The sequence below is a fragment of the Augochlora pura genome, chromosome 7 (assembly GCF_028453695.1).
Source record: "Augochlora pura isolate Apur16 chromosome 7, APUR_v2.2.1, whole genome shotgun sequence".
NCBI lineage: Eukaryota > Metazoa > Arthropoda > Insecta > Hymenoptera > Halictidae > Augochlora > Augochlora pura.
In genome coordinates this window covers 19945273-19969643 of record NC_135778.1, presented here as the reverse complement: position 1 = coordinate 19969643, position 24371 = coordinate 19945273, and the positions used below count along the sequence as shown (strand labels likewise).

General features: G+C 37.1%; 2 protein-coding genes across 5 annotated transcripts in view; both read left to right on the top strand.

Moving 5' to 3' along the window:
* Positions 1-21212, top strand: part of Acxd (Adenylyl cyclase X D) — a 29149-nt gene extending 7937 nt beyond the window's left edge. Inside the window, exons 1-20 of one of the 3 annotated variants that reach the window (XM_078185304.1) lie at positions 3867-4150; positions 10442-10576; positions 12491-12711; positions 13499-13655; positions 14513-14662; positions 14742-14863; positions 15261-15508; positions 15630-15982; positions 16160-16446; positions 16632-16808; positions 16898-17078; positions 17147-17230; positions 17304-17402; positions 17519-17662; positions 17755-17850; positions 17923-18046; positions 18127-18336; positions 18494-18674; positions 18746-18881; positions 18971-21212. In XM_078185304.1, coding sequence (XP_078041430.1) covers positions 10574-10576; positions 12491-12711; positions 13499-13655; positions 14513-14662; positions 14742-14863; positions 15261-15508; positions 15630-15982; positions 16160-16446; positions 16632-16808; positions 16898-17078; positions 17147-17230; positions 17304-17402; positions 17519-17662; positions 17755-17850; positions 17923-18046; positions 18127-18336; positions 18494-18674; positions 18746-18881; positions 18971-19135 — 3138 coding nt within the window. In that variant the 5' untranslated portion in view covers positions 3867-4150; positions 10442-10573 and the 3' untranslated portion in view covers positions 19136-21212. Of the gene's footprint in view, positions 1-3866; positions 4151-10441; positions 10577-12490; positions 12712-13375; positions 13423-13498; positions 13656-14512; positions 14663-14741; positions 14864-15260; positions 15509-15629; positions 15983-16159; positions 16447-16631; positions 16809-16897; positions 17079-17146; positions 17231-17303; positions 17403-17518; positions 17663-17754; positions 17851-17922; positions 18047-18126; positions 18337-18493; positions 18675-18745; positions 18882-18970 lie in introns of those variants that run through there. The other 2 variants (XM_078185303.1, XM_078185305.1) reach the window with 2 other exon arrangements.
* Positions 21213-21395: 183 nt separating this feature from the next.
* Positions 21396-24160, top strand: Syx7 (syntaxin 7). Of its 2 annotated transcripts, none has more exons than XM_078185306.1 (6): positions 21396-21872; positions 22098-22257; positions 22329-22398; positions 22660-22834; positions 22912-23124; positions 23204-24160. In XM_078185306.1, the coding sequence occupies exons 2-6, from the start codon at positions 22149-22151 to the stop codon at positions 23453-23455; spliced, it is 819 nt and encodes a 272-aa protein (XP_078041432.1). In that variant the 5' UTR covers positions 21396-21872; positions 22098-22148; the 3' UTR covers positions 23456-24160. The 2 variants fall into 2 exon arrangements, with proteins under 2 accessions (XP_078041432.1, XP_078041433.1); XM_078185307.1 differs by lacking the exon at positions 21396-21872 and adding an exon at positions 21890-21961.
* The last annotated feature ends 211 nt before the right edge of the window (positions 24161-24371 follow it).

The window sequence follows — 24371 nt, the reverse complement described above, 5'->3', positions numbered from 1 at the left end:
TCAAATCAGTCCCGCACAACTTGAATAAATTCTTTAGATCTTTAGGCCTAAGACATAATAATTTATGCATAGAACCTGAAGATGAAAGCAAAAGACTATAAAGACAAGGCAACTGATGTCATATAAGTTATGACTACATTGATCAACGTTAAAATTACATAACGCTTCAGTGGTTGCTCCAGGATTAAATGTTTTTAATTCATTCATTTCCGGATGATAACACTTCTGCTAGAAAATGTTGGAAATATCGATCAGGTGCATGTGCAATTGACGGTGGCAGTATTTGTCATTCTTGTTTTCTTGCATTTCCTACCTTTATCTTATTGCTTGCAATTTCAAAATCAATGACACTGCAATTTAGTAATCCGCCGGCTTCTACCGACATCATAACCATCAATACAGCGGATCTTTGTGCATCTCTAATATACTTCATAGATTTACATAATATCTATAGTAGATCGATTTATTTCTTAACAAATCCATTTGTTAAATGAAGAATTCCTTTGGATATTATAAAGTACACGGTGAATTGAAATCTCTTTCGTTATAATTTCAGATTCTAAAAAATATGTCTACAAAAGTTTGATTCTCTACAAAGATTCACAGTTTACTAAACGACCTGCTGCTTTCGTTTAGAAGTGTTTCACACGGTCTGAGGATACATTGTAACCAGAATGTTAATTGAATTACTAGTATAGTATTAGTGTAGTCGGATGAAACACTGTTTCACATAGTTAATAGGTAATAGTCTAGTTCATTTGAAATCATGCTCAGAATGTTCATCATCCAATAAAGCATTTAATTTTCTACATGACACCCTTGATTCGTTTAATCGATCGTTCTTGATGTTCTTTTTTTTCATCCATCTTTCGCATGGTCGTCGCGAAAATGATGAAAGCTATAATGGCCGCTGAACATTTCTGCAGATAGTAGTTAATCATTGATATCTTCGAGATCGTTGATTGTGCTGAACGGAAACCTAGGCAACAGTTGGATGAGTTATATCATATTTTTCGTACCGACCGACCAGATTACAAGGAAAAGTCGATACTTTTACAGTACGCTTACTTGAACAGGTTTTTTATAGCATTGCAGCTTGTATCAATAAAGTAACCCGATAACTGTAATACAACAGGAAAAATGTGTTGTCCAATCTCAAACAGATCGGCCTTCAACGATATCCGTACTTCTGGAAACGCATTGATAGCGAATTTCTCAGGTCTTGAAACGCGTGTAAGGCTAATCTTCGGAACACTGGATGAAAATCGTATTAACATTGCGATGTCCGCAACAGAAACCTCAAAAATTTCTTACGATTAAAGTATTTTTAAGTACCAATTACTTATTCGACATGCTTACTAAAAATTGATTAAAAATTGAATTTAAATTTTTATTATTATAAAAATTACGAATTTTTTATTATTATAAAAATTTACCTAAAAATTGATTTCAATTTTAAATAATTCTGTCGGCCACATATGGATGACGCGGCAGTCGAAGACTTAACAGTATGATGGTGATACACTTGTTTTTAGTAATGCATTTATAATATACTTTACTAGTAATATAAATAGGATACATTTTTTTAATAATATAATCGTAAAATATATAGAAAAAAACAGCGCTTAATCGATTTCTATAATTCAAATTTCCGCGAATTTGTATGTACGTAACAACGGCTGCCAAAGTGTCAATAGTTTTTGAGAATTTTGGAAACGAGGCGGAAGGAATTATTGCAGACAATAGTTAGGGGAATTAGATTTTTATTTTGGACGAAGAGCGGAAGGAAAACTACGAATTAATGAAAGAGTGATGAGTATACTTTGGTAGATGTATTAAGAAGTTATAGCCAATAAAGACTTTGTTTTAATTCGTTCGAGCAATCCAAGAAAAAATAGCAATCAACGCTTATAAAACTTTCTAAAGATAATACCGTGAACGATATTCACATATCTATGGTTGGTTTCACGCTCTGAACTTTTATTTTAGAGTAGAAGAAAATACAATTTTATTGGTCAAATGTTACTTCTATGCGCTACTCGTCTTACCAGCGAGCCTAAACATTTGAACCGTAGTTTACTCGTAATAAGTAAAAGCGGAAGATAATAATCACACACACACACCTAAACAAATTCAACAACTTTCAGTTTGATATTCCGACTTATTTAGTTTTCGTCGGACTGTCATCTTGTTTTTTGCTACTGTTTCAATGTGTCTCATATAATATGATCGATTCGAGTTTTTAATTGAAGCGGGAATCCACACAAGCTTATCTTCGTTTACTGATTGAGCAAAGTCAATTCGTCTCGCGGTAGGAAATGAACTGTCACCGGTTAATTATCGCGAAGCAACGGATAAACGATTATTTTTTAAAGCGATGTTATCGCCCGCGAGCTTTGTAACATTTTACTGCGTTACCGATAAAACGTGTTATCGATAGTTCTAATCGCTCGGCGCGGGAATGCTAAATATTTTCAGATACCGACCTATAGACTTACACAATAATATCGATCCAAGGTAAATTTGATATCCCATTGAATCGGGTAGCAACAAAATTGTCACGTTTTAGAAAATATTTTTCATCAACACACATAAACGTTCTTATTATTTATCTTATTAACGTATGTATTCATTTTCATGCTAACATTCTTTTAATGTGGAGAACTGTGAAGCCAATCAATGTAGATCACTGAGATAATCTAAAATCAAATCGCAGAGAGGTACCACTGCATATAGAACTATTAGCAGAATAATATTAGGTAATCCCATAACTAATATAGTACACATAATATATAGATGGAAGATTGGTTTTACCAACTCAACATTCTGATAAAAAAGTATTTCTCAATCTGTTTGCGGATATAATGCATTTCTGAGGGAAATAGTATACGTGAAACATAGAATAGTGATAGAATTCAAAGTAAATAAACCTATTATAACATGAGTCGATGCTATTTAAATCAGTAAAATTTATTCTATGATTTGTCTCTGCCTCAAGTTATTGTCGGTTTTCCAATGATGTCAAGAAAAAACATCGAGACTCACTTGGAAGCCTAAATTTTTGTTCCATTAATATTCTACTAATGGAAAGTACCGCAATAAATAATAGGTCACCTTCAAACTTAAATAATTGCAAACGGACAAACAATGAGAAGGTGGAAATTGCTGAAAACTATACCTGTCTAAAAAGTGTCGGTAAAGAAAAAACAAACGCAACATATTCATATACATATTATCGCATACAAACGACCGAATAACCAAGCGTCAGAAACCGCCGAATAGGAGAAGGAGTACTACAAAAGTTTTTACATTCAATGTAGAACAACGTTATTTATATAATCAAATGGCACAGACAACCATAATTTTACGTCTCACGCGAAATTTGAAAAATCGAATCTTGGCTGGCTTTTTGGACCTATTGCTCGACTGGGCGTCTCCTTGTTATCAAAAAGGACAAACACGCGCGTGTGACTGGCTGTCGAACTATTATGATAATTCCGAACAGGTGCGACAGGGAATAGAGGGGAGGAGAATCGGAAAGAGGGTGGACGAGGTAGGAAGAGGTCGAACCCACGGGTTCGGGATTGAAGATCAATATTCGCCGGACCGAAAGGTTCGCCGCGAGCTCTGGCAGATGCACGAAAACGCACGCGCGAGAGGAGTAGAAAGGAGAGGAGAGACGCGAGAAGAGAGAGGTTTGTGTGTCCCCCGTTCTGTCGAAACTTTCGACTCTGGGTGCTGGCACCGACCGCTTTTCTGCCGTGGAAAGGAGACGCGGGTGCCGGCTGGAGGCGCCGCTTGCGCCCCACGACGCACACGTACACACGCACACGTGTGCCCACACGCATAGTCCGCCGGTTTTTATCGTGCTTTACCAGCTGCATAATTCACGCGTCCCGCCGAGCACACACGCCGATTTTCCGTCAGACCGCCGGTGACCGCCGGGGATACGCACACGTTGGTCGCGCGCGGATCCAAACGCGGTTCACGACAATCGCGGCAATCGCCACAGGATTTCGGTGACACTGTCAGTTTTGTGAACCATGTGCCTGTGCGCGTTGTAATCACCAACGAGCTGGAGTACGCACACTGGCCCTTAGAACTCTTGGGGCGTGGATTCCGTTTCTGAATTTGCTGAATTGCCACTGAGGTAGGGCCTCTGGAGTTTTCGCTTACAGTCTTTCCGTAACGAGCGAGATGTGACTGATTGCGATAAATACGTGGCTCTCAATTATTAAAGCCTTTTTGAAACCGTCAATTTTTATAATTATAGAAATGAGAAGTATAATGTCTATGTCGTTTGATTGGCTTAATCTCCTTGTAAATTGCAACATATGGCCATTGTGTAGGACATATGTTTTTCAATTGTTATGACTCTTCGAAATCCTTAATTCTTAGAATTGTAAGAATAGGAATTGAGATCCTAGGGGTTCTTGTTATCTTGACATTTTTGTGAGACGTGAGATGAAGTTAGTTGTGATAGACATCATTTTCGATCTCTCAAATCGTCGAAGCCGTCAATTTTTAGAATTGTAAGAATGAGAGAGAGAGAGAGAAAGGTATTTTTGACTGTCTTGACGTCTTTGTGGCGAGCGAGCTGTGGCTAATTGTGATATACATACGTAGATTTCGATTTTGGAGATTATTTCAAACCCTTAATTTTTATGTCATAAAAATAGGAAAATAAACGGTATATTTATTATAATAATTATAATACTTTAAAATGTACCAACGCTGTGCTATAGATGTATAAAATCCGCAGTAAGTATGCGGATTGAAATCATGGAATGTCACCGTAGGTTTATTGTATCAACAACTTGATTTTTCAACGATTCTTAAAAGCTGATTGATTGTCTAAAAATTGGAAATAGTATATAAATAGTGTATAATTGTGAAATAGAAGATGCAGCCACTAGAAGTCTTGAAGTCTGGCGTATTTGTGAGTCGTGTAACGCGATTGCTCACTTGGTTGCGGATTGAAACTTCACTTTTGACCAATTCTTATACGAGGACTGATGCTCTCAATAGTGTGCATGAAATGTAGGATGTTTGGATTTGCTGAATTGTGGAAAGAAAACGTCTCTGACTTTTCAACTGATACTTCTTTGTAAATCGAAAGCAGGTTAAAACAGTAAGTTGTTTTAATCTATGCTTTATGTGATTGGCGAGTGATACCAATTTTCTTTGTAACCAATTGTTCTGATCATAATTTTACAATTTCTATGGTCGTTACTAAATTCATGGTTTAAAGAATAATAGTATTCGAGTATTTGTGATTACTAGATGCAACTAGATACGCGATTCACGAATAATTCTGCCTACAGGAATAAAAGATCAAGTTTTTTTATGCTATTTGTGTTATGTATTTCTAAAAGTTAACTGTGGTAATCCCGAGCAACATAGTTGTATTTGTAAAGCATTTGTAATGATTGTGATTATACACTTATGTCGCCAGGTTACGTTTGGTCAAGTTACTATTGCAGGTACTTTGAAATAGGACGAGTAAAAACAAAAAGCAGCAAAAGGCATTGTCTTCTGTTCATGCATAAATATGTGCAAAGAACGTAATAGCACATACGGTTCCATTGTCTCACAGTGTTGGTAAATACTAAAGAATCAGAACAATATTTTTCGACGCTGTTAGACATTTGGCTCTACACGTTATCTTCCTTTTCGTGAACTTTTCTTCGTTAACAATTCTGCATCACGAGTTGTAAACAATTCGAAGGGTCATTACTTTCAACTGATCTGTGTCTTCCCTCAGAAAATTTTAGCGGCACGTGTCCGCGATCTTTTCTATTCTCCATTCAGTAGAAACGTTTCGTGTCAATAATTTCATCTTTTCTTGTAATACCTGTCTGTAGCCTCGTTGTTCTGTTAATACTAGTTAATGCCGGTAATGTTCAATGGAACAGCGCACTGTCAGTGTGCAATAGCCGCAACCCGGTATTTTTAGCGCAAACTGTTTTGCAGAAGCCAGGAAACAGGCTGAACCAAAACCCGAAGATCTCTCGCTAATATTGTTCTAATAAAAACACTAAGCTTCGTCGGACGTTTGTGCATTCACGAAGATTCACTGTTTCGCACTTCTCTTGCGCACCTTATTTTCGAAATGGAAGGCACGAGGCGTGAGTCTACAGCGCTTGTTCGGCAATGTTGAGCGTGCTCCGCTTTTCAAATAAACAATCAGCTTACGATCAGTTGATTCAGTGAAATTGTTGCACGTGTAATTTAATTTTCTGTAGCAACATCGATAATGGACCAGCCGGCCAACGATGTTCCGTTATTTCTGACGGAATCATATGAGCCGCCCAGTGCACACATCGATTAACTCCACTTTTTGAAAAATCTTAAATTTAAGTGTCAAAGCACTTGGTATAGTCATAACTTTTTATATTTATAATAACTTTCCTGAATAATAAAGATTAACACCATTAAACGGCAAAATTTTTTTTTTTTCTTTTTAGCTATTCTTTCTTGTTAATTTTATACATTAAATAATATTAATTTTATACATTAAATTATACGTTAAATGAAAGCTATATCTGTATTTATTCATTCTACATTATATATGTGAATCTATGTTATAACAGGAATTTTAAAAATCAATGTACATCATTTCATCGCGTTTCTCGACTTTTTGTTTTATGGAGTTAGTCGATGTGTGCACTGAACGGCTCATATATGATTCTGTATCATCACAGATCGCGTAGGAAACATCGAAGATTTTCTTCCTTTGATGTGGTCCGCGTTAAGTTAATTAGCGTTACACGGTATGCTGATGAAATGGAACTTTACCATAAAGGGGAAGCCTATTATCGCTCCGTATTACTTTCAGAACAAGATACATAGCGAACCCTATTTTTTCTACTGTTTTCCATTGTCTTGCGGAAATGATCGTGATATACGCAGATACATATAAATTAATGATCATCGATTTCGAATTATTTTGCACACTTCTATATAGCGTAACATACTACAGAATATCTGAAAACGGAATTAAACTATGTGAAATGCAATAATAAATAACCTGGAAAATGTGTGTCAAAAGTGTGTCATCATTTTCGTTGCTTCAAGGAATCTAAATTTTAATGAACATAATGAAACAACTTTAAATTCAATTAACCCGATGCACTATACTTTTCCGTAGATTCCTGTATGCGATAAATGCATGCAGTTCCGCAATTTGTTTACAAGTGAGCCATTATGTCTGTCACGGCACAGGCTAGACGAAACAGCAGACAGAATTTTAGAAAACGATTAAGTGAATAGAAATACGCGAGGAGAATGCAGACTACGAGATGTGTATTATCTGTTTCCAGGGTAATTAAATGTAAATCACGCTAAAGGAAGCTAATAATAGCAATAGAAAACGGAACAGTGTTTCCTGCAAGTAGAAGTGGCCAACAGTGGGCAGACACGTGTGTCTATGAACACGTTACCGGAACTGGAGACCGTGTTTATAGTGAAAGTATATTGCACGGTTAATCTGCCGCGCGATTTCGACGATTAAGTGTTTTATATGTAGATCCACACGTTTCTCCGATCAAAAATTAGTTGCTCGTGAGAGTAAAAGCGTCGTTAAATTGTTTACAGCGCTGAAATCTAAACAGCTATAAAATCAGCTATTTTCTACCATCATCTCAACAGAAACTTCCGTGACGAACGCATAAACGAGGATACGGAATAATGATTAAACAGTAACTGGAACGAAAATCTTAAAAGGGAAAAATTTCAGAGATCGATGATAATTTGAAACGTCGGCCGAGATTGATGCTCGTCGTAAAATGTCACGAACCGTCATAAATGGAGTGGAAAACGGAAGTTACTTATGATTCAGCCTAGTAATTTACGACTTATGGCCGCGAAATAACGTGTATTAGCCTCGAATGTACCGACCGCAGCCGTAATAATGGCGCATGCGGAAAGTAGGCGATTCCTAACGCAAAAATAAATCAAAACTGCAGCGTGCGATGCTCGGGAAACGTGTCTGTTCGCTACTCGCTGTTTCCACCGATTCTAATCATGAACGCATGCAGCCGCATTTTCGAAATGTACTCTCCCGTGAACTAGCCTCCGCCAAAGGAACACATTTCGATGCTTCCAATTCGCTTCGCTCGCCAGGAAACTTGGAACATCATTGACATCAAACTAATCCTTTACTTTGTATCTTTTACTATAAGTCTATTCCAAGGACCATCACTCACTACGCCATATTTACGGCTTGGAGATAAGCACTGCAACTGAGCAAAGTGTGTACGAGCAACTTCAAACGTTAAAATTTGGAAAGCGAGAACGTGTAATGAAATGACGCGCGTACAATATCAATCATCTCTTTCTACTGTCATCGATGGCTGCGGCACTTATCCCTAACCTGGTGATAGCCTGGTTTTCGACGGAAGTATACTTCCACCGGAAAAAATTTGTTTCACAATTCTGACCTCATATCTTGCACTTTCTCAAAAGAAACTTTGAAAAATAATTAAACAGTTCTTTTCTTATAGCACTTTTAAAAAGAAACTAATAGATGGCCCACCCTTTAGAATGCAAACAGAAAGAAATAGAACGTTTTATAGTATATCAAAGAATAAGATGCATCGCGGGCACATGAACAATTTATGAGAGTTAAAAAATTCTTGGTCAATCGATATTGAACAATATACATATAGAGTCGTTATAGCTGCTGTGAGGAGACTACAATGGAAGAATGACGGCAGATAACTCAGAACAGGGAAAGTGTATGCTTAAGCCAAGCATTCCAACGTTCCGTGGAACGTCAAACGTTTGAACAGTAGAAAATCTATCTCCCACAGTATCTTCGAAAGCGACTGGTTTGATTGTAAGAAAAGAATGCCGGGCATTCGCGCGGAATTTCATTCAAGAATCTCGTGGTATCAACAATCCGGCGAGTTTAGAATCGTTCGCCCGGTGTATTTTTCTGTACGCCTTTCGATCGTGACCCAAAGCTTCATTCCAACCGGAACACGACCGACGATAATGGAACACTCGTGCCCACTTGATGATTCAGTTTTCAAATTGAACGCTATTTCAGTTGACCCACGCATCAAAAACCTTCCATCCCGAATTCGATTCTCCACAGAGCCCCGCCACGCCATTGTCTGTTATTGGTGGACATTGTTGCGAACATCTATTATTAGGCCACCTTTGACGAGCTTTGATTCCGATCGGAAGCTAACAAGGCACCCGGCGCACCTGGCCGTGTCATGCGTCCAATTTAAACGATCCTCGGGTGAAAGTCGCACGCATGTATTGTTAAATGTTGATCGCGTTATCTTCTGGCCGCTGTGTCGTGTAAATTATCGAACACAGAATGCTAACGGGGATGGGCGGGAAACCGTGGATCGCTCGTGAGTAATATTTGAACGGTGAGTCCCCGGACTTTTGCGAAATCCAATGATATAAATGACACTGCACCACGTTCGAGCCTTGATGCGTTAACTATCGACTCAAGAATAAGTAGACACGAAACAGGAATCACTGCGGAAGAATTTGCTAATACTATTGCAACTGATGTAAAACATTTGGGGTAGTGGAGACATTTTCTGTGGGGTGACCAATTGCTGTGCCCTTGAATTGTGTTATTTATCGAATGAGATATATTAAATTTTTTATTAGATATAAATAAAATAAGAGAATAAAAATTATCTTTTGAAAAATAAACATGATAAAAGTGTACAAATTGAATATGTCTTATACGGTAAATGTAAAATTAATTTTATCTGAAAATAAATCAAAGACATAGCAACTGATCACCCTACAGTAACCGACTTAACTACCCTATATTTACCAATCTATTAATTGCTACGTTGATTCTCATGCGATTCGCGAAAGAAGTTTTTCATTTCTGTGAATATGATATGGGTAGAAAATGATCGTATTGCTTTCCGAGTACCATATCGATCGCGAAACTCGAAATGGTAACAGAGCTGGACAGTATTTCATACAGATATCAATGGATTATTTCATGCGCAACGTTTGCCACGCCAGTTTCACAGTACATGTTCATAAGAGACACTGAAGTAAAATCGGTATCGAATCGTAATTAAAGCCTTATATTGCAATGAATTTGGAGAATAACGATTCCATTTTCATTCGAGTCGGTAATCCTGCCTCGGTATATCCCGTGTAAGTAGGAATTATTCATCTAATTTTTCTACTTTTTACAGAATTTTAATGTTGGTCATTTTACAAGTACTCCAAGATTTGATATATTTACTATGATTAGAGCTATTTTTACAAATAAATTGCATTTATAAATATTTGATCGAATGAAAAAGGAACGTTGTTAACATGTAATAAAAGCTGAAGAATGAACAATCAACAATCGATTTTACCACGATCACCGCTATTAATTTAGCGAGAAAATTCAAACCGCAATCACACCGCGAATACATAATCTCATGTGAGCTTTCACTTTCAGGAACAGTTCAAATACAAGGGCTTAGAGAAGCTGTTCACGGTTTACCAAAGGAGGCTACAGTATGGTTATCTATCTCTCTTCGTTCTACTACAATTGGCGCTCGGTATCACGTATTGTTTGATCCTGGTTACAATGGTGAGTGCAATAAGATTCGATAGCAATACGCTGCAAAGCTCTAAACGATATTCGAAATTTCTGTGGACGAAACACTTTTACGTTTATAACTTGAAATGCAATATTTCTTGGCAATAAAGCAAATCGAAGAAAGATGCATTGCATATTTCTAAATATTTGAATATGTTGAAAGCACCGATGTTACAAATACATAAATAAATATGATATACTATACTATGTTACAAATACGTTACAAATAACGTCAAAATAATACGTTACTATATTACAAATAAATATGATATATTATAATAACATACGAATCGTATCGAACCATGTCTACTCGTTAGCATTAAAAAATTCGTTTCACACTGTGAAACAATATACACTGCACGTGTATACAAATTGAATGTCAAGCGCATGCGCATAAAATATAATAGACGATCGAAAATTTAAATATGCTTTCGCGTAATCTTATCAATTTGAAACTTCAATGGCCTTCGCGCGAACTTTAGAAACTAATGAGACAGAGAATAAATTTTCACTTCGAAGCATTGACACAGATGAGACTAAATTATACCTGGAATTGTAAACACGCTTAAAGTTCAATGAATACTCGACAGTTTGTTTTAACAATTTACTGCCAATCGGGTAGTTAGTACGATTACCAAATTCGTTGAGTCAACGGATAAAAAGATAACGATTACTTCAACCGTATAGTTCTAAAATAGACTAAATTGTCAAGATAGAGGATTAGGTATAAATATCTTATGCTCGACAAAAAGTTTTCCGTTTCTCTATTTTCATGCTTAAATATCTTATGACCCATCGATCAGTCCGCTTCTCGGCTCTATCCACCCCTTAAATCGATAACCTATTACTAAGGAGTGCCGCTAATTTCGCTACCATCATCAGACCCCCCAGGGAACCAAAAATGACCACCATTCCCTGCCATTTTACACGGGCGAAAATAGATCAGACTGCTCGAACCGTAATCCAACTGGTTTCAATTTCTTATTAGCCCGTTTCTTATGCTTAATTTGTGCATACCACAAATATCGCTTCCAATCATAATGTATTCCAACTTAAATGTTTAATCATCGACCATTGTTTCCCGATTATTCATCATAGCTCGTTTTATATTTATATATAAATAAATATTAGAATAAATATATTAAATATATTTATATATATTATATTATATATTTATTTATAAATATTTTCTTCTGCTACTTACGAAATAATCAGATAGTTTCCGATATTTCCATTAAACAAGAATCAAGTGACCGATACACTTCTTAATATAAGTTGTCAGCACATCGGCCCGTTCTTAAGGTGCTAATTGTCTACATGGCCGTACACACGTGACGCATACAAATACGCATGTAACCGCAGCTTTAACGTATTAACACAAATGTAAAATTGTCCGTTTCTCATTTTTTATATATAACCTATCGAGGATTAAAAATGTTAATTTATCATGATACACAATATTTTATGCATTCTGCTATTTTTATTATAGCGCATGCTTGAGTTAAGGGATATGTCCAATCATTGTCTGTAAAAGAGTCTTTACAACTATGACAACTTTCAAATAGAAGATGTGAAACTGATCATTTTGCATGATGAATTTAGCGTAAAAACCACATGGTCAAGCCAGCAGATTTTTCGAAAATACAAAACTGTAATGGAGCCGGATATCGTGGGCCGACCAACTGCTGTGCTGTAGAACTTTTTTTGTTTTATTTGTTTTCGAATATACGATATAAATAAATACGAAAATTGAATACGCATTATTTAAGAAATATGAAGTTAGTTATGCCAGAAAACATAGAAAAAACACAACAGTCTTCACTACTTCAGCTTCAGGAGATTTTACAAAAGAACCCTTTGTTAACAAACAGTACGCGTCCATTGAACGAATGATATTTCCCGCAGGTCAGCGTCGAGAACTGCGTGCCAGACGTGGTCGTCTGCATCGTTGGCAGCGCGTTGCTATGCCCGGTGATAGCCCTGTCCTTCCGGTCGAAGATCATCGCTAAGAACAGCTACTTGCCGGTGATGTTGTCCTGCTTGATCGTGATACTGCTAGTGGTCGGCGACCTAGCCGTGCCCATTTACTACACCTTCAGCTACACGGAGGACACACCGCCCATAAGGTACTATAATCGAGCAACTAGCTCTTTACAGTTCTACAAGGCTCCCATTTAATTAGCAACCGCGACCTCGCTCGAGCCACCATTTTCCCCTGTTCTTTTCCCGCCACTGTTTTCGCTCGCTTCCTCGAAAACTCGGTTACGAAAGATCGGCGAACCACTTATCGATATTAATCTCCGTCGCCGGTTTTGCAATGCTCCCACGAACCACACACTTCCTAGAACATGCATCTCGTTTCAATTAATAGCGAGCCGGGTGCATGCCGCGAACACGATCCCGATCGTCGCTGTGATAACAATACAGTGGATATAATAATCGTTATCTCCGCAACGCGGCGTTGTTCGCGAATGTAAATGAACACTTCGGCAAAACCACATAGCGCGGTCAATTAGCTTGATAACAAGAACGAAATTAATATTTTTGGCACAAGGCAGTTGGAGATTAATCAACAGCATACAAGAAAATTTTATGAAAGAGAAAAACAAGAGATCCGGTTGAGGTAAATCCACCTCAATTTAAGAGGTAGTTCGTTAGCCGTGAATCATAATTTCGTGAAAATTATAAAACCATCACTGGTAGTTAATGCGTTAATCTACAGTTTGCTGGCGAACGATCGAGATCGCGAGAATTACGCAACCGGTAGTATCCGTCGACCCATCTGCAGATTTTCTTCCGCGTATTAATTACAGCTACATTTTCCGCCAACGGAACAGGTAGCCGTGAACTTCCAATTGAGCAGTGGTTCTTGATACAATCGTTTAAGTTCAAATGCATTTTTCTTGTTCTCAGACCAGCGTACGCGACGCAGGCGCTGCTAGCTTGTTACGTCTTTCTGCCGCTCACGGAGAATCTGCACGCTTTCATACTCGGGATCACGGCTACCATATGCTACCTGGCCGCCCTCTCGTTAATCACTTACAGCAACACGTCCGATTACGTTACCAAGGTAAACACCGACACCTTACGCATTTCCTTCACGTGAGTCGCTTGATCGAATAAATATGGATAGCGGCGTTAATGCGCCGTTTAAGATAATTAGAGGATCAGCCAGGTTTATCTTCGCGTTAGGCACTCACGTGGGCCGCCGATTATCGCGGCCGAGGTACAGGCTGTTCCAAACCTGCGACCAGCGAGCACGCCATTAACGCTTTTCTAATTGTAGATCCTGTTAACACGCGCTTCTGGAACAGAGTGCAATGCAACAGGTATATGAAGAATGATCTGTTTCAAATTCATTGGATATATTCATCATTGGACAGAAAATTTTACAGGCTCACTCTACGATGTCTAAAATTTCCATTTACTTGGGAGTTTCATTAATTTTAATGAATTTTCTGTTTTATTTCAAGCCCAATAATGTATATCAGTTTTTCTCCGTCTTTAATTTCTCCGGCAAACTAGATAGAGTTTGCAATCGATGTTCAGAAATTGTGAAGATAATTTTATGGAACGCATAGAGGAACGATACAGAGCGTTCGAAAAGGTCTAGGCCAACTTTGAGAATATGTTGTACGGATCACAACAATGAAAGATCTGATAAGCATAGACTCGCAAATATTTTATCGCCAACTGCAGGAAGTTTGCATGTTGACACTCCATTAAATCACTTCCAGCGAGAGACCTTGAAAAGCTGCGTCTATTAATTATGGGACCAGTTGCAAAACATTTTTCCAAAACCATAATTTACAAGAGAACTAAAAGAAGATTACGATACACCCGATACACTTTGCTGATCATTGATGAATTAAACCCCCTAATTCTAATTCATTTATTTATTCTAATTTTCGATCTCTGTTTTTCCAGATAATCACAGACACAATCTATTTTATTTGCGTGAATGGCCTAGGATTGTACTTCAGGTTCATGAACGAGGTTGTTATCAGACGGTCCTTTCTTGATCGCCGGAAGTGCGTTGAGTCGACGCTCAGATTAAATTATGAGAAAGATCAGGAAGTACGTTTGAACATAGATTACTTTTTTCTAACGGCAATAAGATGTTCAACAATTTTCTACATCATGTTTACATTTTTAGGAACAACTCACGCGGAGTATATTACCGCAGCATATAGCCGCTAAAATTAAAAAAGAATTCAGGGACGTATTCAAGTTCATCGAGGAGCACAAACAGCCTCCACCTAAAGGTCGACCTCACAGGTAAACCATTCCTCTGAGAATTGTATTCGATCCGGCAAACCTTCATAATGGTTCACATACAAAATATTTTCATTGGTGAAAAATTCCCATTTTCATAATACAGGATGCTTTTATAAATCATGGTACAACCGTCAAGGGTTTCGTTTAAAAAAAAATTCGCCAGATTACTTATAAGAAATAAGAACAGAGAATCGTGATCAGAGAAGTCAATAATGTTCAACAGGGTTTGAAAATTAAAAACAGGTTTCTAAAAATAAGGATGTTTATATCTTCCTTTGCAATTAATTTTTACATTTGTAATTACCACTAGTCAGTTGTATCAGGATGCCCGAAACACCTTGTTCACACCTTTTTCCAAGAGACTTATTGCTGGAATTAAGGAGTGCTTCCTTTTTAGTGATCTATGCGTCGAGACGCATAACAACGTGAGCATTCTATACGCCGATGTGGTAAACTTCTCTGGACTAACTGTAACCCTGCCGGTTCGCAAACTAGTAGAAACTCTGAACGAACTATTCGGCAGCTTCGACGAGGCTTCCGAAAGACATAACGTTCTGAGAATAAAATTCCTGGGTGACTGCTATTATTGCGTGAGTGGAGTGCCCACACCGAACTCGCAGCACGCTAAGAGCTGCGTGGACCTGGGTACGTTTTGACATCCTCAGAATTTAAGATAACTTTGAGAGATCCAGTTAAAGTCGTTACAATCATTCTGATTTTTGGTTAATCGAAATATATAAAAAATAATAAAATGAATGTGTTACAGGGCTCGATATGATAAAAATCATCAGAGAGGTGAGAGCAAGGGTGCGTCGTGAAAGCGGTGTGGACGTTAACATGCGGATAGGGGTTCATTCAGGAAATATAATATCTGGGATCCTGGGCGCCAACAAGTGGCAGTATGACGTCTGGTCACGCGATGTAGTTATAGCCAATAAAATGGAGCAAACCGGGAAGCCTGGCAAGGTACACGTGACCCAACAGACGTTGGATCTCGTGGACGCGACTGAGTATGATTGTGTACCGGTGGAATCCTTGAACGACGAGATTCTGAAAAAATATGAAATTCGCAGCTACTTGATCACGCCATCGCTTCCCGACGAGCCATTGCCTACGCAGGTGCGTATTTCCCGGTGGCGTAGGAAGCCTGTAGCAATCTGTCAATGGAAGGACAATTAAATGTACCTTGTTGGACAAAATTCGAGCAACTCCTACGCCACTGATCAATGTCTATCGACCGTTCAAACGAACTTCCGTTGAGCGTTCCGCATCGTTGACAGGTGAACCTTGTTGCAGAACAGCGAGAACACCTTGACAGTCATGACTCCGGACTCCCCTCCTCCGACTGCTAACAAGCATTACGTACGATTTTACAATGTTCGATCAAGCAGCGTCCCTGCTGGATCCAAAAACAGCAGACGGCTGACGGCAACTATGACAAATCACGTCGACGTGCTGGCTAGTACTTATAGGCGACGCACCCATTTCATGGACTCGTGTCTGAAAGACTATCACCTAATGCTAAAAGCAGCAGATGCAGAGATGGAGACCGCTATCAAGCAAATGCCTCTCACCAAGTGGGAGTAAGTAATTAATTGATTCCGCTGCGATACTGTTGCAGATTGATACATTGTTGATATTATGCCAGCAATTGTAATTTTACTTATTTAATGTTTCATCCGAACGTGATCAATCTTCAAATACTGAGGATAGAGACATATAAATCTAACAGATCTTGTCAATGAATCTCGGTTGGTATTCTTTCCAGACAATGGTGCAAATGGGAACATATAAATCCGTTACTACTAACGTTCCGTCAGTGGAGTTGGGAAATACCGTTCCTAAAGGAGCCAGATCCTCTTTTCAAGTTTTACGTCAGCTGCACCACCTTTGTACTAATCTTTATGGGACTTATTTATTTGGTACCTACGCTTTCTTATTCCGAGTATGTTCCCTTCGTAAGACCGTCTGGTCAGTAATCTGCATCGCAGCACAAGCAGCACAAAGTCCTAGCAATGATCGATTTACTTTTAGGTGGCACGTAAGCACAGCAATCAGCTATGCAGTAGCGATGTTGTTTCTGATTGTTCTGATGCCTATCGCCTGGATGCATTTCGCGTGGAACCGTTACCAGGACCCGCACGATGAACGTGAAAGTCACGTTCCTCATCCACGCAATAAAATCTTGTACTTCTTGTACCAGACCAGTGTGAAGGTGATTATCCTATCTTGTACTCCATTTACTTTTGTATATTTTAGATTAATTGTAGTATTATGATTTAGGTTGTCTGGAGCGCTTATCTTAGGACGATACTTTACTTGGTCATAACGATCATGTTAGCTGCATGTGCCATGTTTGATATGATTGTAAGTGATCGGTATAAGAACCGGTATTTTTAAAATATTGTAATTGTGTAATCAATTGGTGGTGTATTTTTAGTTCGAATGTAAGAACGTGGACGATCTTGCTAGAAATAATATAACCTCGAGCATATCGGAACCAGGTGCTGCTAAACTCAAGTGCACAGCTACACCCTGGGTAAGATTATTTAGTAGGTACTATTAGACGCTATAAAACATGATACTAGTTTAACGTCATACCCTACAAAACAAAATTCTTCGCGTCATTGAACGATCGATATTTTTTCTTTCTAGCAAATGACGCAAACCTGTTCCTTGGCAATCCTAACAAGCTTTTTGTTTTTGAGAGTCCATTATCTCTTAAAGTTAATGATAGGAATCGTTGTAGTGGGATTTTATTCTGGAAACGTTTGGATACATCGTTCAAATTTGTTTCAGGTAATGATTGGATCGGCGGCATTAATATCAATTACAACGATTAATATTTATAATTGCGCTTTCTACTCATTTCCAATTTTTGTTTCCCACAGTCAGGTGAAGGACTGAATCCCCACTTGGAACCAAAACTGGCGCACATTTTGAGTGTAGTTTTTCTCACATTTTCGTTGCATCTCATTGATCGCCAGGTGAGTTATACTGAATTAGAAGTTTTCTAATCAGTGTCTATCATGTATTAATTTTGACGGTAATCTGTTTAGGCAGAGTATTTGAGCAGGTTGGATTACATTTGGAAACGACAACTGACAAAGGAACAGGACGAAGCATTCCACACTAGAAATGCGAACAAACTACTACTTCGTAATATCTTACCAGAACACGTTGGTACGTTACACTTTGACCAGACATTAATTCACAGAAACAATTGTTAACATGTGTCTTTTATTCGATTTTCTTCTACATAGCGGAATTCTATTTAAATATGAACAGAACCGAAGAAAATGAACCATACCATGAAGCGCATAATAACGTAGCGGTCATGTTCGCTTCGATTACGGATGTAAGCATTGACGAGAGCAACATTCTGGCGGATCTTAACGCAATAATCTGCGAATTTGATAAATTACTGTTTCAATCTCCATTCGTTTGTCAAATTGAAAAGATTAAGATTGCTGGTAAGATATGTATGAATCGAATCGAAAAATGTTTATAATGAATTAGTAGCTTAAATAGTTGTTGAAGCATCAGTGGAAATCTTGCGAACATTGTCGTAGTCGAATATAATGTAGGATAATATATGTATGTATATTATGTACACTGTAATTTTGATAGGTACTACCTATATGGCAGCTTGTGGATTACAAGCCTCTCGACGCGATTCCATGCACAGCACGGAAAGCGAAGAAGTGTTTTGTGACAACGTAGTAAAAGTGATGGCTGAGTTCGCAGCTGAAATGATAGCAGTCCTTGACAAGTTGAATGCTAGGCTGTTTTATATGTCTAAGCCTTACAGGTACCACACTACGTTCACAAGTACCTTATTTATGCTAATGAAGTTTACAATCATAAAATGTTTTTCTACAGGTTGAGAATTGGAATATCTCATGGAGAAGTCACAGCAGGTGTAGTGGGTGCCCAAAAACCGTTGTATGACATTTGGGGAGACGCTGTGAATATGGCGTCAAGGATGGACACAACAGGTCTTCCAGGACAGATACAAGTTCGTTTCATTCAAAATCCTTTATCATAATAGCTACCTTTGATAAAAATTAATCAAAAAATTATCATAAAACAAAAATATCTTCATAGATAACGGCGGACACCGCTGCGGTCCTCGAGCAACAGGGTGTCAAATGTCATCTTCGAGGAGAAACATACGTGAAACCAAAAGGCTACGTGACGACATACTTCGTAGGCCTCGACGAACAACGGAATCTCCTGCGAACTGATTCTGTCGAAGAAACCAGCCTGTGATTTGATCACTGAATTGACATTAGATAAGTTCACCTATCTTGGTCATTGTGACCATGGGAGTCCGACGAATTACGTGAGAAGTGAGATATTTTGTGTTTAGGTGAACACAGAGAAATAGTAGATAAACCAAAGAAAATCCGAGAGACCAAAGAGCGTGGCGAGAAATGCAGTTATCGACTGTAATTCTGTGTGAAATATACCTCAAAGCTTACTCAAGTGATCATCGTGAGTTTGTAATTGATGCGTACATTTGAACTCGATCAGTCAGCAAAATTTTAATAGCGTCTTTTCACATGCAGATCGAAAATAATTTTATACAACGCTGTTTTTGTGTGCAACGTTGTGCATCAAAAGAATCTTCTAACAGTGTTTTCCAACGTGCAAAGATATCATTCTCCATGGAAATGTACTTCGAAGTAAAAAATCGATATTATAATTACTAGATATCACACTGTTTAAAAAACTAGAGCGGTTATAATGTACATAAACAAACGAGCGCATCGTAAACGATAACGCTTGGAAAACGCTATTCCAAATGATGCACAATCTACTTGAAAGTACGATATAACAATCAGTGATAAAAATATCTGTGTGGGCGGCAGACATTTTCGATTTAGAAAAAGGAGAAATAAATTATTCGACGTGTAGACATCAAAACTGTATAATACTCTAAAAATACAGTCATCGAATACTTGGAACTGAATTTCAGTATTTTGAAAATATTCGAAATATTTCGAAAGAAACCTACTGATTATATGTACTTACATTTTTTTTTACTATCTGTGGTATTGAGAATTGTGCTTCAATCTGAAGCAGTTATATTTTCGAGCATTCCGTGACAATTTGGAATACATTTTAAGCATATAATTCCGATAGAGATTACATAATTCGAATTTTAATACTCCAATGTGTGAGTTGCAAATTATACACTCCAATTCAATTAATTGATAAATGTAAACTGAAAATGCGATCGGCTAATTCCTCTTTCTCCTACTTCTTTCTTCTTCTCTTCCTTCCCCCTCCCAACGCCTCGTCGCCCTCTCGCTCCACACGTGCGCACGGGCTCTCTCTCTCTCTCTCTCTCTCCCTTCCTCCCTCCCTCCCTCCCTCACTGTCACCCTCTCTTTAGCTTTCTCTCTCTTTCACTCGCATGTGTAATTTTCTATAGACGAGAATTCGATGCATAGTGATTCGAGAGATAATCAAAACGAATATAGTACTTTATTTATATCGGTGCATGCGAATATTTTTCAATCATTTTTCAACTGTATGTTAAATGTATGTTAAATGAATGAATGTATGTATGTATGTATGTATGTACAATGTACCGTGTTCGGTAAAGGAATAGTAATTAGTTCGAAATATTTATTAACGTAAACTCCCGCGGGATCATGACAGTAACTGAATGCTTTGAAAATCAATCCGTAAAGCATTTCCATGATATGTGAAATCTTTATTATTAAAGGTGCTGGTAGACTTCAAGCATAACCTTGAGCAGCTTGAATAACTTTAAGCTTTCTTTCATTCACGTCGAAGAAAAAGATTCATTCGAATGCGTTCATTCAAATTCTTATCATAAACTCACAAATTCCAATTTTAGTTTTTTAAAATCGCTCTTTTCGTACGACAATCGACGTATGTAGAAATACGATACACATTCGATATCATTATATGTACATTTCTATTTTGCAATTTTCAAAAATAACACAACGGTTCTTTATAAAGTAATTAATAATTTGTTTAAGCAATGGATTTTCGTTGTATAGCGTAACTTAGATATGCTTTCCATAAGCAAAGTTTACCTGCCCGCTCATAAATAAAAATTTCATTTTAGTTTCTATTCATTACGTTATTAGCGTGAGGAACGCGCATTTTTCCGTGTAAATATTTTTGTACATATATTTCTTAACTATTAGACATAACGACCAATGTGATTTCTCCGACGATTTGAATAAAGTATTTATTACTATGTGCATATAGAATATAAATATAATTTGTAAACAGTCATGGGAAAGTCTTGTAAAGCAGTTTGCGATGAAATAATTCTTCGATCAAATAAAAAATCTTATGACATTGATCCTCCTTTTTGATTAATTCCTTTAACTGTAATAATACGTTCTTAATAATTAAATGATAGTATCAACGGATACGTTTCAAAAATGTATACATTCAACATTGTATGAAATTTAATGGAGTAAAGATTATACAGTACACCGCAACGTAGCAACACGAGCAATTAGAGATATTTTTAGCGGAATAGTAAAGAATTAAAAGGCACAGACGAAGAAAATTTTCCCAGCATGGAGCAATATTCAATAATCGCGTGCATGCGTGCAATACAAGTTTACAGTTTCTCCATATGAATTGAAATTTGTTTCCTAATTCGTCTGCAAACGGCAGCAAAGACAGTTTCACATGCGTAGTGGCCCCATTTTTCCACTGAAGCACAGTTTATAATCCCGATGTCACTACTCGCGTAGAATTACGTGCAGGCTGTGACGATTGTGACGAACTGTGACGGCTATATTCATTCAAGACCTATCTTGTAACACGTTATCGATTTACGCGAAGTTTTAGTGCTTCGCATAGTGAACTTGGTACATTTTTAGGCGCAACATCGAGGTCGATGCATAACAGTATTTTAAAACAAAAATTGATATTCAACCACAATAACCGTATGAGTCATCGCGTGGAACAATTATCCCACTGCTCATTCCATTGACAGCGTGACATACAGGTACAGTCACTGATAATAATTCTTTCTTGTTTTTTACTTGTCATCGAATACTGCGTTGTCATGGATTTTCGTTAACGCTTGTGAATACTGTGAGAAAAATTACTAATTACAATTATACTTGTCACCTAAGTTTTAATAGTCGTGAAAGTGATTTTTATTGCAACTGATCGCTCCAATGTGTTAACAAACAAACAAGTAACCTCTATAATGCTCTTTTTCATATAGTGGAGGATAATTCTATAGTTACAATCCAGCTTTAATAAATAATCAGTCAATATGGATATTGGGTTTTCATCATACCACAATGGTGGTCCCGCTAGAGAACAAGATTTTGGCAGACTATCTCAAACAATTGGTACATCAATTTTGAAGATATCTCAAAATGGTACGTATTTAAATTTATCATTCTCTCCTTTGATACATTTACATGGTATTTATTTGGGTTATGTTCTATAGTATCTTCTATGCAAAAAATGGTCAATCAACTGGGAGGTTCGACAAACTCCCAAGAACTTCGAAATCAGCTGTAAGTACCAAATTATCTATATTAATCACATAAAAAGCCTTACTTACGAATAATGATCGTATTAAGTTTTAATATGTACTTATAAATATAAGTCAAGTTCAATATCCAAGTTCCATGTCATAAGCTTTAAATTCTATCTGAGAAATATAAGATTTGAATGTGTATACTTTCAAGGCACCTACTTTATGATGAGTGCACATTATAATGAATATATTTAAAAAATTTTAAAACATAAGCGTAACACATAAAAATTTGTTTTAGGCATAAAATACAACATTACACACAGCAGCTGGCAAAAGACACCAGTGTACATCTTCGGGATTTAGCTATGTTAGCTAATAACTCAGGATCAATTAGTCCTGGTGAACAAAGGCAACGTAAAATGCAGAGGGAGCGTTTGCAAGAAGAATTTACAAGTGCATTAAATACCTTCCAAGTAGGCATATGTTCCTATTATTTATAAGACAATATAACATATGTTGGACTAGATAAATGTATTACATATCATTTTAGGCTGTACAAAAGCATGCAGCTTCTAAGGAAAAGGAAATGGTTAGGAAGGCCAAAGCAAGCGCTGGTCTTCCTCCATTTGGAGAGAAAAAACAGGAGACATTAATAGAATTACAGGACAGTAGAACCCAAAAACAAATGCAGCAACAACAGACGAAAGAAGAAGAAAATTTGCGAATGTTAGAGGAACAAGAAGCAAGCATACGACAATTGGAGGTACATAGTGTTACATTAAAATTGCATACATTTTCAAGTTTTAGTAACGTGTTAATTATGCAAAGTATTATCTTTGTAGGATAATATCAGTGATATTAATAAAATCTTCAAAGATCTTGGTACATTGATTTATGATCATGGAGAAGTGATTGATTCCATAGAAGCATCAGTTGAAAGGACGGTTGTATCTGTCACTGAAGGTGCGTCGCATGTAAGTCAAGCAAGCATTTATCAGAATAAATTGCGCAAGAAAAAATGTATACTCGTTGTTATTGGAGTAGTTATACTATCTATATTAATCGGAATCATAGCTTGGCAAAGTTCTCCTTAAACTCGTGGTGGTAGTTGATGTTACTGGCGTAGCTGTATCGTAATTGCAAAGTACCATGCATTCGTGTACTTTTCAAACATGGCCCATGATTTATTTACAATTGCTTTAAAACTGTCTGGGACAAAGTATAGTACTATCAAAGAGAATGAACGCAAAGAACCTTGCATCGTTCTGTATCTTACTGATAACATTCTTGTAATTGTGATAATAAATGGTGCAAGATCTATTTTGCAAGTAACGTGTACAATGGCAAGTCTGAGACTGCCCTGTCCATTTGTACGTTTCATTACTCATTGCATAATACTAGCTCATAAATATAAGTTTAAAAGTATATACATACACACATAGATCAATGGTATAGTTGTAATTAATATTCCATATTATTTTAAAAGTTTACTCAGAAAGTAAGGAGATTCATTTTAAGTATTGCCTGTGTACACTTTGAAATGAGAGTTTTATGTGATATGTATGAGTCAGTATGATGTAAGCGTGTTGATATAACCATTATATAGTATGTAAGCGCGTTCCGAATGTCCTAAAGTGTTACTAAGTATATTAAAATGAACAATTAATAAGTGTATACCGTACAGCAGAGAATACGATGAAGTAAATTTATTTATTATATTTAAGAATGTTGATTTATTTTAATCAAAATGTAATAAACTATATAATACAAAGTTCGTTATACGAAATTTGGAAAGGAAATGACTATTGTATGATTTATATTCAATCTCAACATTTATTAAACTATCTAAACAAAAAGACGTTTGAATTTTTATTCTACAGCGTTATCTGTACTTTTTATGTAACATTAACACAGCATGTTCTCTTAAACAATTTTGTACCTTTAGTTAAGTACCTTTTACCTTCGTTAAATTATAATTACAGCTTTTTAACGATTTTTATTGTGCATATT

Coding starts and splice junctions, on each gene's coding strand:
- Syx7 (XM_078185306.1), top strand. CDS start 22,149: ATGGATATTGGGTTTTCATCATACCACAATGGTGGTCCCGCTAGAGAA. Junction 22,258..22,328: donor TTTGAAGATATCTCAAAATG/GTACGTATTTAA, acceptor TATGTTCTATAG/TATCTTCTATGCAAAAAATG. Junction 23,125..23,203: donor CAAGCATACGACAATTGGAG/GTACATAGTGTT, acceptor TTATCTTTGTAG/GATAATATCAGTGATATTAA.